The following is a 12,903-nucleotide window of genomic DNA, read 5'->3' as shown; positions in this document are numbered from 1 at the left end:
CCCTAAAAGTGAGATAAAAGTATTATTTTAGCTCAAGGTCAACATAGGGTCGACAAACAAATTTGCAGAAGGTACTATTCCCGTAACTTGCATAGAATTCAATGTATAATGTATTTTCTGAAAAGGGTGTCCTAAAACCAATTTTTGTTAGAAAACATATAATATATATATATATATATATATATATATATATATATATATATATATATATATATATATATATATATATATATATATATATATATATATATATATATATATATATATATATATATATATATATATATATATATATATATATATATATATATATATATATATATATATATTATATGTTTTCTAACAAAAATTGGTTTTAGGACACCCTTTTCAGAAAATACATTATACATTGAATTCTATGCAAGTTACGGGAATAGTACCTTCTGCAAATTTGTTTGTCGACCCTATGTTGACCTTGAGCTAAAATAATACTTTTATCTCACTTTTAGGGGATTTAATCACACAAATAAAATGTTCGAAAGATGGCGCCTATCGTTCTGAGCAACTTTGCTGAATATACACCCCGATTCTGTATTTCGTTCGAATCGGATTGTTTTGATCGAATAGGAAATTTTGCATTCTGTGGCTTGATCGAGTTGGAGTTTACCATACAAATGCACCACTCGATCGAATTACAGAATGCAAATTTTTATAATTCGTTCGAGAAAATTCGATTCGATCGAAATACAAAATAGTGGTGATACTGTACCTCCAAAACCACATTTTTAATGAGTTATCGATTAAGAGTGTAAAATTGTGCTTTTGAACCACTGTGTATTGGGGAGGTTTTACAGCTACAAAATGGTCTATTGTTTCCGTGGAAAACCGCAGTTTTGACATACTACATCTAACAGATCGGCTGAAAAGTTCGTATCGTTTCTATGAGAGGGCGCCACTAGAATTAAATCCATACCATTTTCAGTTAGTACCAACCTTCAAAAAATACGTGTATAAATTTGACAGCTGTCTGATTATTAGTTTGTGAGATATTGCATTTTGAGTGAAGCTACTTTTGTTATTGTGAAAAAAATGAAAAAAAAAGGAATTTCGTGTGTTGATGAAACACTACTTTTTGATGAAAAAAAGTGCCGCTGATACCAAAAAATGGCTTGATGAGTGTTATCCAGACTCTGCACCGGGCGAAGCAACAATTCGTAAGTGGTTTGCAAAATTTCGTACTGGTCATATGAGCACCGAAGACGATGAACGCAGTGGACGTCCAAAAGAGGCTGTTACCGATGAAAACGTGAAAAAAATCCACAAAATGATTTTCAATGACCGTAAAGTGAAGTTGATCGAGATAGCTGACACCCTAAAGATATCAAAGGAACGTGTTGGACATATTATTCACGAATATTTGGATATGAGAAAGCTTTGTGCAAAATGGGTGCCGCGTGAGCTCACAATCGATCAAAAACAACATCGAATTGATGATTCTGAGCAGTGTTTGGAGCTGTTATATCGAAATAAAACCGATTTTTCTCGTCGATATATAACAATGGACGAAACATGGCTCCATCACTTCACTCCGGAGTCCAATCGACAGTCAGCTGAGTGGACTGCACGCGATGAACCGAACCCAAAGCGTGGAAAGACTCAACAATCGGCCGGTAAGGTTACGGCGTCTGTATTTTGGGATTCGAATGGTATAATTTTCATCGACTACCTTGAAAAGGGAAAAACCATCAACAGTGACTATTATATAGCGTTATTAGAGCGTTTGAAGGACGAAATTTAAAAAAAACGGCCTCATTTGAAGAAGAAAAAGTTTTGTTTCATCAAGACAATGCACCGTGTCACAAGTCGATGAAAACCATGCTGAAATTGAACGAATTGGGCTTCGAATTGCTCCCTCATCCACCGTATTCTCCAGATTTGGCCCCCAGTGACTTTTTCCTGTTCTCAGACCTCAAGAGAATGCTCGCTAGTAAAAAATTTAGAAGCAATGAAGAGGTAATCGCTGAAACTGAGGCCTATTTTGAGGCAAAGGACAAATCGTACTACAAAAATGTTATCGAAAAGTTGGAAGATCGCTATAATCGCTGTATCGCCTCTGATGGCAATTATGTTGAATAATAAAAACGAATTTTGGCAAAAAAATGTGTGTTTCTATTAAACGATACGAACTTTTCAGCCGAACTGTTATGTTACTTGGATTCTTTGAATTCTGATAATTTTGTGCTGAAGTACAGTGGACACCGCAAATCATAATTTCTGAAATGCGTCCTCGAAAATACTTCTTCACCGACTTATTTCTCAATATTTTTCCACGGAAAATTACGAAACAGCTTTCCAATATATTCTTCAAACTTATTGATTTTCGTCCATAACTACATATGGCCTACCAAACTAAAAACTTGTTCGGGAATGTGTAGACCATTTTTTGTTCGGAAATGCTCGGCAAAAGGTGTTGCTTCACATTGTGGTATAAAAAGCCAGTTAAGGAAGCTGCTTAAAATCTTTGATTGACGTACATTACGACACAAGAGAAACATCGTCCATTATGGTACAAGATACTTTTTGCAAATAATTGGTGTAAATCTCTTTAGTACAACGTTTTGCAGTGAAAATTTGCTTGTCATCACATGACTTTAATTTTTCAACTTTGCAAACCAAAATAGCACAGAAAGAATGTGATTTTTCTCCATAATAACTACCACCTTTCTGTCCATTTGTCGGAAGCATACTTCCACTTCCAACCTTCCGACCCACAGTCAAGCGCTGAGCAAGTGATTTAGAAACACAAAATAGGGTCAGTTTTGCAATGACTGAGTGGAAACATATATTAAAGAAGGTAAATGAATGGCAAAGTTATAGAAAATATGCTTTTTTGGAAAAAGATACGCTCAGAGGCAGGACTCGAACCAGCGTATGCAATCCGTGTATGCGCGTTTACCATTTCCGCCACCTGTGGTAGAGTGCTAAAACAGCACAGGGTTGGTGAGCGTACAAAATTCGTTTGCACATTTCCACCGAATTCAGAGTTTTTTCTTCTAAATGTAACAGGAATATAAACATGTTGATGCCGATTGCGTAAAAGAGTTCTGTTTAAATATTAGCATCCTTACACACGGTCACCTTATAACACAAAACGGACTGTCTAGCTAGCGATTTCTTGTAGTACCTCCGTTTTTAACGAGGTACAAATGAAAGGTCTTAAGATTCCATAGAAAATTCCTGAAATTCATCTTGAACCGACTTCCAGTTTTGGAATTACAGGGTGAGTATGGTTTCAAACCCGAACCCGATTTTAACAAACTTGGGTTCAAATGAATGGTCTGATGATCCTATACAAAACTTCTGAATTTCTTTCGGATCTGGCTGTCGGTTCCGAAATGGTCGGATTAAGAGTGTTGAAAATTTCAAGCAATAGTACAGACCAGTGAGGCAAAACAAAGAAAACTGTTTCAAATCTGTTCCAATTGATAGGCCTTATCAGTTGACGGCCAAACGAATCCGTTCTGGCTATATTAGTCCCCGGCGTCCGGTTCCGGAAGCACCGGAAATACTGGCCACAAACTTTAAAATGAAACGAACACAAACACGTAACCGTCTCTACGCACTAAGCACGCTGTGTGCGGTGTTCGATTGCGTATACGTGGTGATGGAAACCAACCCCGAAGCTCGGTTTTCGAAATACAAGCAGGTCCATCGGCACCGAGCACACATGAGCACAAGTTTTAAAACCGTTTTGAAGACATCATAATCACGGTGCAGACACAAATGTCTGTTACCGGTGTGTGATTTGGGCTGAACACTTTGCTGAGCTTGAGACAGAGCTACTTCAAGAGATGTGCAGTGTGCACCTAAAAGAATTTCAATGGTTTGAAATTTATTTGGAAGCATATTCGTATCGGAATTGCATGCTTTGCGATGTAGATGAAAATTTTTCAGTCGGTAATATAACAGGTGCAGTAATATCGTACTACCCATACTTGCATATCAGTCCCATATGGAAAATCGGCATGTCAAGAAAAAGACGATCAAAATTTTTTTTCCGTATTTTTTTTATTTATTTGGCTACCTAATGCTAAATCATGGTATTATCACATGAAATATCGGTAATACACCTTTGCTATTCCAATATTGCAACAAAGAAATTATTGAAATTTGCGCTGAATAGGACTGACATGCGGGTGTACTTTGCATATGGGACAGACATAAATTGATATTTTTTCCCATTTTACTGAACAAACCCTCAACTTTTACTGCAATTTTTGAGAGTATATTGAGGATAGATTTCATTCCTCTAGCTAACTCAAAATTGGCGAAAGCGATATGGGACTGATATGCGAGTATGGGCAGTGTAGTGATGTCAAGAAAACTGTAAATAATATTTACATACTGTGGCAAAATGCATTAAAAATCCAATTCCTCAATAGTGCGAGAAGACTAGTGTTTGTTGTTTGTTGAACAGAGAAGATGTTTGAATATAAGGTACCGGTCGTGAGGCGGCTAGGATTTAGATCTGTTCGACTCGGTGCTATTGTAGAATTGTTTGTACCACAGCTCAGGGTGGCGGAAATGATAAACGCGTATGCATGGATTGCACAAAACGCAGGTTCGAGTCCTGCCTCTGAGCGTATCATTTTTCCAAAAAACAGCCGGATCCGGAAGGCGAAACGTGAAGAAAGCTGAAATAAAATATGTGCTTTTCTGTATAAACCAAAAAATCTCTAAATGTTCACATTCTGCGGCGACCAGTAGTCAGTCGTCACTCGTTTTCGTTCTAGCCACCAGAAAGGATATTGCATCTCGGTGCAATATCCAAAAAGTCGTTACATAAATAGTGTAAACATTGCGTCTGCTTAGCGGTTCAAATTGAACTGTTAGGCGGAGATGGCAGTTCAGTTTGAACTGCTTTAAGCACTGATGAGCCGAGGGTTAAACGTGAAAAAAGCTGAAATAAAATATGTGCTTTTCTTTACAAACCAAAAAACCCCAAATGTTCGACTTCCAACGTGATGAAGGTTAAAAATTCCTAACCTACATATAAAAAAAACCTTCATATAAAAAAAATGGGTTTACTTTCAAAACAGATTGTAAAACTATTAGAACTTGTAGGTCTGGCTATCTGATTGTTTCAGCTGTAACTCGTTTAATTTTGGAAAGGCACTAATCAAATTTACGTCAAAAATTGATTCTAATAATAAGTTAAAAACAAACATATTTTTTATATTGTATGGTTCGTTTTTGTTTTCAGTTTATATTTAGTTAAAGCGCCCGATTGATTTCTTGCATTTCGTATAAAAGTTTCCGAGTTATAACGATTTGATAATAGTGTATTTATAAAAAATATGTTGACTCGAATTAGTCTCTCCATCCGTGCAAAACAAATGGTTTATCATATTGAAGATGTGTGTAAAGTTTCATACAAATTCGACCGTTTTCACCCTTTACTGCAGTTAATTCCTGGAATTGCTCATAAGTTTCTCATTGAAATGTAGTATCGACGCACTATCTTTCGAACGTACATTTATAATTACCTGTTGGTGGTCCGATAACGTAACGTAATTATTTAATTACCTATTACGCAAATTTGGGAAGAACTGTTGCCCACATCATGCCCGCAAAGCTTCCGCCACAAATCGAAACACGAACGGGCCCTTTTACGGTTGTCAGACAGCAACATTTTCAAAACATGCAACCTCCTATACTGTGTTCGATTGCATGTCACTATTAGCATATATTTACCCAGATTTTAAACTGTTACCACAGAGCACCACCAAGTGTGGCGCACGGCATTGATTTTTGATGAGTTTTTTTTTTCGTTCGGTTTCTGGCAGGAAGCAGGCTAACGTTCATGCAATGTTATTCACCTTTTCTGCGCGAAACACAACTCCCACTGTTCAAATCCAGGCAAGCAATCGAATCGCTAGTGTTTTATAAAAGTAAAACACGCCTAGAGTTTCAATGGGAAACGTTCTCGAAGCACCCGGGTGGAGTTGAGTTTTCCGAAAAGTGAATCATGCAAGAAATTTCCTACTTTTACTTTTTCTATTTCTATGACATGCGTTTAGTTATTTGCATTCCTGCACAATGTTAAATACGAACATTTTCCATTTACAGGCGTCCAAAAAGTCATGGTCCCCGGCACGTCGGTCAAGTCAAGCAAGGAGGCCCTTCGTCTGACACGCATCTACCCGGGCATCATCTACTCGACGGCGGGAATCCATCCGCACGATTCGAAGTCGATCATCGAAGAACCAAGCACATGGCACGATTTCGAGGTAATCGCGGGGGCACCGGAATGCGTTGCCATTGGGCCCTGCGGGTTGGACTATCAGCGGGATTTCAGTGAACCGTGCACCCAAAAGGACATCTTCGAGCGGCAGTTAAGGCTGGCCTGCACTCTGCAGAAACCTATTCTGATACACGAACGGTCTGCCCAGGAAGATGTGTTGGAAATATTATCGAAGTAAGTAGCTAACATTTACATACGGGGAACACTGAACACTATTTTCCGGTTCAGTGATCCATGGTAATGTACAAGTGTAGGAAATGAATCGTTCTTTTATACGTTATTACGAAGAAGAAGAAGAAGAAGAAGAGACGGAATTTATGATTCATGTGTTTAAAGTTCGGTTCGCCTCATTAGCGATAGCACGCCTTATCACGGTAAGTGCGATAAGGTAGAAATGCTGATTAAGGATGGTATATAATTTAGGTGCCTTAGTACAAATTACCATTATTTAGCTCACGATGTAGATGTTACAGTAAGCCAAACGGATGTATGGCATCACATGATGGGATTTAGATTATCCAAGTAACTTGAAGAATTTTACATCTATTTTAATTTATTTACAGCTATTGTTATCGCATGATAATGGTTAAAATCTCCTATATCCAATGAATTGCAATGACTACTTGAATCATGAAGTTTGATAAGGAGTGTATCGAAAATAAGCTATCCACATACATTTGTGTTGTACGCATGTATTTGTGATGGTTTTTTATGCTCAGATCACAGCATGCTGTGCGTTTGGTTTTCAGCTTTCGTTTGTTTACTTGTTTGTGCGGTTGAAATTCTGCGTTTTCAAAATGTCGCGTATTGAACAGGAAGTGAAAATCAAGGTTCTGGTCCTGAGAAGGGTATTACTATGCGAAAATTGGTGAAGCGGTTTGGAATTCATCATGCCAGTGTTAAAACCATCATTAACAAGTTTGGGGAACACTATTCTTTGGATGAGCTACCAGGAAGAGGCAGAAAATTCGGTTCTTCCAACTCGAAACCGGACCAGAAAGTGGTTTTTCTAATCATGAAGAACAAATCAATGTCAATACATGATTTGGGCAAACAAGCAGGAACGAGAGTCGGAATGATCCAGCGTATCAAGAGGCGAAATCACCTGAAGACCTACAAGAAGCAGAAAATCTCGAAACAAAGTGTAGAACAGAAGAAGCGAGCAGCAACAAGAGCCCGGAAATTTTATTCGCGTCTTTTGCAGGGTCCGGATGCATGCGTTTTGATGGACGATGAGACTTATGTAAAAGAGGACTCAAAAACCCTTCCAGGTCCACAATACTTTACTGTCGTCGTTGGGGAGGATGTGAGCGATGCGGACAGATCGATTTAAGTGGAGAAATTCGGTCGAAAGGTACTGGTATAGCAAGCAATATGTTCCTGTGGTTTGGTTTGAAGTTAACCATTTTTACACTACTGGAACTATAAATGCAGAAATCTATCGATCTGAGTGTCTCCAGAAGAGATTGCTGTCTTTATATAAGAAGCATAGTACACCTCCACTGTTTTGGCTGGATTTGGCGTCGGCTCACTATGCCAAAACCGCTCTAACCGCGGAAAAGGGTATGAATTTCGTCGAGAAAAAAATCAATCCACCAAATTGCCCTCAGCTTCGACCCATCGAACGTTACTGGGTAATCGTAAAGAGGGTCTTCAAGAAGACTGGTAAAGCAGCTGGGAACATGCAGGAGATCCAAAAAATTTGGACTCAAGCGCGTTCAATGAAAAGTTCGAAAAATTGCGAAGGAATAACTTAAATTTCATCCGGTTTTCATTATGCTCAAGTTTAACCTCGTACAATAAAGGATCAATTTTTAGTTTGAATGAAATATCGTTTTTTATCATAATTTGAAAGAAAAAATTGTGGATAGCTTATTTTCGATACACTACTTATATTGGATCCCCTATCATTGTTATACACGATCGGTTTCTTATTGAAATAACAGCAGTTTGACCGACGACTTCTAATCAGTGCGGTAAAATTTCACCTTCAATCGAATGACATCAGATGAAAATGAAATTTATGGTCACTGACCGTCAGCATATCGATACAAATTCATATGACTTTTGCTGCCATTTTTAAGTGAAGCTACCAGAATTCATCAGACTTTCGCACGGTAATAGCTATCCAACAAGCCATAGATTGTTAAAAGCTGTCCATTTTTAACGGAGATATCGATATTTTTGTGTTAGCAACTTTTCGCCTTATTCCAGTAGTAAAGGGTGATTTTTTAAGAGCTTGAGAACTTTTTTAAACAATAAAACGCATAAAATTTGCAAAATCTCATCGGTTCTTTATTTTAAACGTTAGATTGGTACATGACATTTACTTTTTGAAGATAATTTCATTTAAATGTTGACCGCGGCTGCGTCTTAGGTGGTCCATTCGGAAAATCCGCTTTTTTATCGACAAATTTTGTTCAGCGATGAGGCTCATTTCTGGTTGAATGGCTACGTAAATAAGCAAAATTGCCGCATTTGGAGTGAAGAGCAACCAGAAGCCGTTCAAGAACTGCCCATGCATCCCGAAAAATGCACTGTTTGGTGTGGTTTGTACGCTGGTGGAATCATTGGACCGTATTTTTTCAAAGATGCTGTTGGACGCAACGTTACAGTGAATGGCGATCGCTATCGTTCGATGCTAACAAACTTTTTGTTGCCAAAAATGGAAGAACTGAACTTGGTTGACATGTGGTTTCAACAAGATGGCGCTACATGCCACACAGCTCGCGATTCTATGGCCATTTTGAGGGAAAACTTCGGAGAACAATTCATCTCAAGAAATGGACCGGTAAGTTGGCCACCAAGATCATGCGATTTGACGCCTTTAGACTATTTTTTGTGGGGCTACGTCAAGTCTAAAGTCTACAGAAATAAGCCAGTAACTATTCCAGCTTTGGAAGACAACATTTCCGAAGAAATTCGGGCTATTCCGGCCGAAATGCTCGAAAAAGTTGCCCAAAATTGGACTTTCCGAATGGACCACCTAAGACGCAGCCGCGGTCAACATTTAAATGAAATTATCTTCAAAAAGTAAATGTCATGTACCAATCTATCGTTTAAAATAAAGAACCGATGAGATTTTGCAAATTTTATGCGTTTTATTGTTTAAAAAAGTTCTCAAGCTCTTAAAAAATCACCCTTTAGAAGTTTTGAGCGCTGTATGAAAAAGCAATGCTTGGGAGCAACGTGAAACACGATTATTTATACTGTTGTATACAATTGTTTCTAAATACAAATAAGACTGTGTATAGCATCATTTTTCATGGCATTTATCCTCGGACCGATTTTAGCACGGTTCGTTTTTGGAAACATAATGGTTCAAATATGACATGTGTAAATTAGATGATGGCAAAGATGGCAGCATTTTCGACTTGAAAACAATTTCATAATTATATTGATTTAAACTACTGACAGTAATGAATGTTGAAAGAACATAACACCCATATACCATTAGAATCAGTTCGTCGAGATCAGCAAATGCATGTGTGGAAAATAATTTCACTCAATTTTCTCGGAGATGACTCAACCATTTTCTACAAACTCAGATTCATACGAAAAGTCGTACGCTCCCAAACAAAGTTTCTGAATTACGTCTGGATCCGACTTCTGGTTCCTGAGTTACTGGATGATATGTCAATAGATATTAAAATAGTGTAACTTATTTTTCTCATTGATTACTGAACCGAAATAAAATCATCATTTTTCTCATAGATGGCTGAACCGAAATGAAATCTAAGAACCATCTAAGATTCAAATGAAAGGTCTTGAGATTCTATGAAACATCTTGCTCTTTTTAGTCAGATCCAACTTCCGGTTTAGGGGATACAGGGTGATTAGTAGGAAAGTGTCCATTTCACATAAATTAATCAGGTTTATCGGGTATGCAGATTTGGATAGTCGATAACCAAATAAACTGGACCGCGGACCCACACGGACCGAAGGATGCGGCCAACATGGATCTTCGCCAACGGCATATGGAAGACCCTCATGCGATATTCAATTCACCGGCCACTACCGATAGCTTCTCGAGAATCCGCTACCGCTACATTACATAATGATACTTTTCTAGTTTTAAGTTAGTCGTAATTAAGATTAGTAAATACCCTTGGCATCTTAGAGCTTAAGCAGTGTGCCTTAAAATTATACTATAATATTGAATAAAAAAACCAAATAAACATCGGTATTCAGTTTTCGATTCGGAAATTTAATTCGCACTACGATTTCTCAAAGATGTCTGCACTGATTTTCGAACATTTTGAATCAAATGTAAACTATACAACTCCTCAGGTGAATTTAACTGACTTCGGCTACAATGATTTTCAAATTCTGGTTCCAGTATCGAATCGTTTCTCAAAGCACAATCGTTTTCTCAAAAAAGGCCATGTCGAATTTCAAAAACAAAAATTCAAATTGAAAGATTTATGGTCCCATGCAAAATTAATGGATTTTATCCGATTCTGATTTCCGATTCTGGAACATGGTGATGAGTTTTTAAAATTCAAGCCGCTATAGAAGATGACAATTCCAAAAATCTTCAAAGTTGGACTCAAAACTATTGCAATTTCGTCATATATATTTTTGACCGCACAACTCGTTCTGAATTATGCTGGTTCCTGAATACCAGCTCTGAAAGGACCGTAAATAACTGTAAACTCTAAACTGGAACTTACTTGAACATCTCATGGTCATTGTCACACGTTTAGATTCAAATTCAATCCATTTTACAGCTTCGACATTACAGGGTAATGAGTGATTAGAATCAAAAATTGCCGCTTTAAACGATGTCATTGAAATAATATCATGAGAACTAAAACACCGAGGAATATTCATGCAAAAAAGACGGGTGGGTAATGTCAGAGACATAACTGGATGTCGTAAATACGAAAACAACTGGCATGTTCCTTAACACTTCTGAATATCAATTAGTTGATTAATTGTACTTTTTCACAACTAAAATTCTAAACGATACACTTAAACTTAAGTTCAGATTAGTTACATTAAGCATTCTGAAACACAATTAAATATTATGAAAAAACCACTATAGTTCTTTATAATAATGTATATGTATATGTGGCAACCCAGCTTCGCACGGCATATTTCCAAACGACACCCATACTAGTATTAAGGGCTGAGGCCAGTTGTTAGCGTAAAACCACGTGGCTCGCTGTGCGTATTACATTTCTCTCCATGCTCTCTCGCAAATGTGTAAAATGACTCTCGATGTGGCCGGGTGGCCAAGAAAGTTTTGATATTTTCGGTTACAAGTTTGACTACATCCAGACCCTGTCAGCTTGGAGTGAAATCAATCTTCAGTTCAACGTATCATGTCAAATGTATGGGTGCGCAGTGCTGCTATTTTGGCGCGCACGAATTTGACATTTCTCTCCCATACTTCTATGTACGAGATTCGATGCGGACTCGCCTGAGGGCGCCATGCTAGCAAAAAAGGATGTTGCCAATAATTTGTTCGGGAAATGTGAGAGCTGGACATCTTGTTAATATGATCACATAAAATCCAATACAGGTACCGCTTGTTTGGCAGCCTTGCTGAGCCGATTTTATTTCTCTCATGTTTCGTTACGTTACCAGGATACAAGAGCAGAAAAAAATGGTGCCGCCATAGAAATGGACTTACCTTTACAAAAATAACATTCACTTAATTTTTATCGCGACAACATATGTTTTTATGCACTAATCGCATCTAAACTAAATGATCTAGACATTGTCGGGATAGATTCTTGATCCATACTTTTGAGGGCGAGATATTCAATGAACAAGTTGAAAAACGACGTTTTCAGCTAAGCAATTCTTCCTTCAGAAAAAAGGCTTTCCCCACAGCTAAAGTCAATGAATCATTCTGAAATTTTCACAGAATAATCTAAACTAATTTTCTAAGAGATTGTCAGTTGGGTTTTTTTTATATTCGTCACCGTTTCTGAGAAAATCAGGTTTGAAGCGTGAAATAGCCCTCTAAATCACCCTAAAGCACACTGGCCTCAGTCCTTAAGATGTGTTCTACATCAATACTTTCATTTTCGCATTGCGTGAGTCGTAATTGAATGTGTTAGTGACGGTGCAGGCTTTGTCTACTTACATTTGGATAAATCTGATGTTTTTGGCACGAAAGAGATAATTCAATTTATTCTTTATGATGATCTGTAGCACTGAAAAGTGCTTCGAATTGTCACGACCAACAGGATCTGCATTCAGATCCGAGATGGTTCTTTGCGTGTACACTGATGACTTCAGCTGGCAGGTTTCTGGTGTTGTGCGGCCCGGCTGCGACTACCGCTTGCTGCATTTCAGCGTGAAGTCTACGATGTTGCTCCCACAACCTAACATAGCAGCTCTTCCTTGACGACTGATGACTTCCGTAACCGTTGCTCACAAAATAATAGAAAAAGTGACAAAATAACCTTTTATATCGCTGGAGCAGCACATAGTGTACTATTGAAAAACTTAAATGTTGTTGCAACATACGTTCAAGTTGAAAAATTTCGAATCTATTGGTACTTAGATTATATAAATCCTTCCACAGATCACTGAGCTATGAGCTTCCAAAATACGAGAAGGGCAAACAAACGTCATGTGTTTTCCTCTTTAATACTCGTTGATAC

The 12,903-nt window shown here is 37.8% G+C and overlaps 2 protein-coding genes across 2 annotated transcripts in view; one reads left to right on the top strand and one right to left on the bottom strand.

The window, feature by feature from the left end:
• LOC131432639 (uncharacterized) overlaps nt 1–12,903 on the bottom strand; it is a 115,815-nt gene that overhangs the window by 52,149 nt on the left and 50,763 nt on the right. The window lies entirely within an intron of this gene.
• Nucleotides 1–12,903, top strand: part of LOC131432637 (3'-5' ssDNA/RNA exonuclease TatD) — a 55,640-nt gene that overhangs the window by 40,927 nt on the left and 1,810 nt on the right. The window contains exon 2 of the mRNA XM_058599039.1: nt 6,109–6,457. Within this exon, the coding sequence (XP_058455022.1) occupies nt 6,109–6,457 (349 nt within the window). The remainder of the gene's footprint in view (nt 1–6,108; nt 6,458–12,903) is intronic.

This window comes from Malaya genurostris, chromosome 2, assembly GCF_030247185.1.
Source record: "Malaya genurostris strain Urasoe2022 chromosome 2, Malgen_1.1, whole genome shotgun sequence".
Lineage (NCBI taxonomy): Eukaryota > Metazoa > Arthropoda > Insecta > Diptera > Culicidae > Malaya > Malaya genurostris.
Note: the sequence above shows the minus strand (reverse complement) of the source record. Positions and strands in the feature narration are given on the sequence as shown.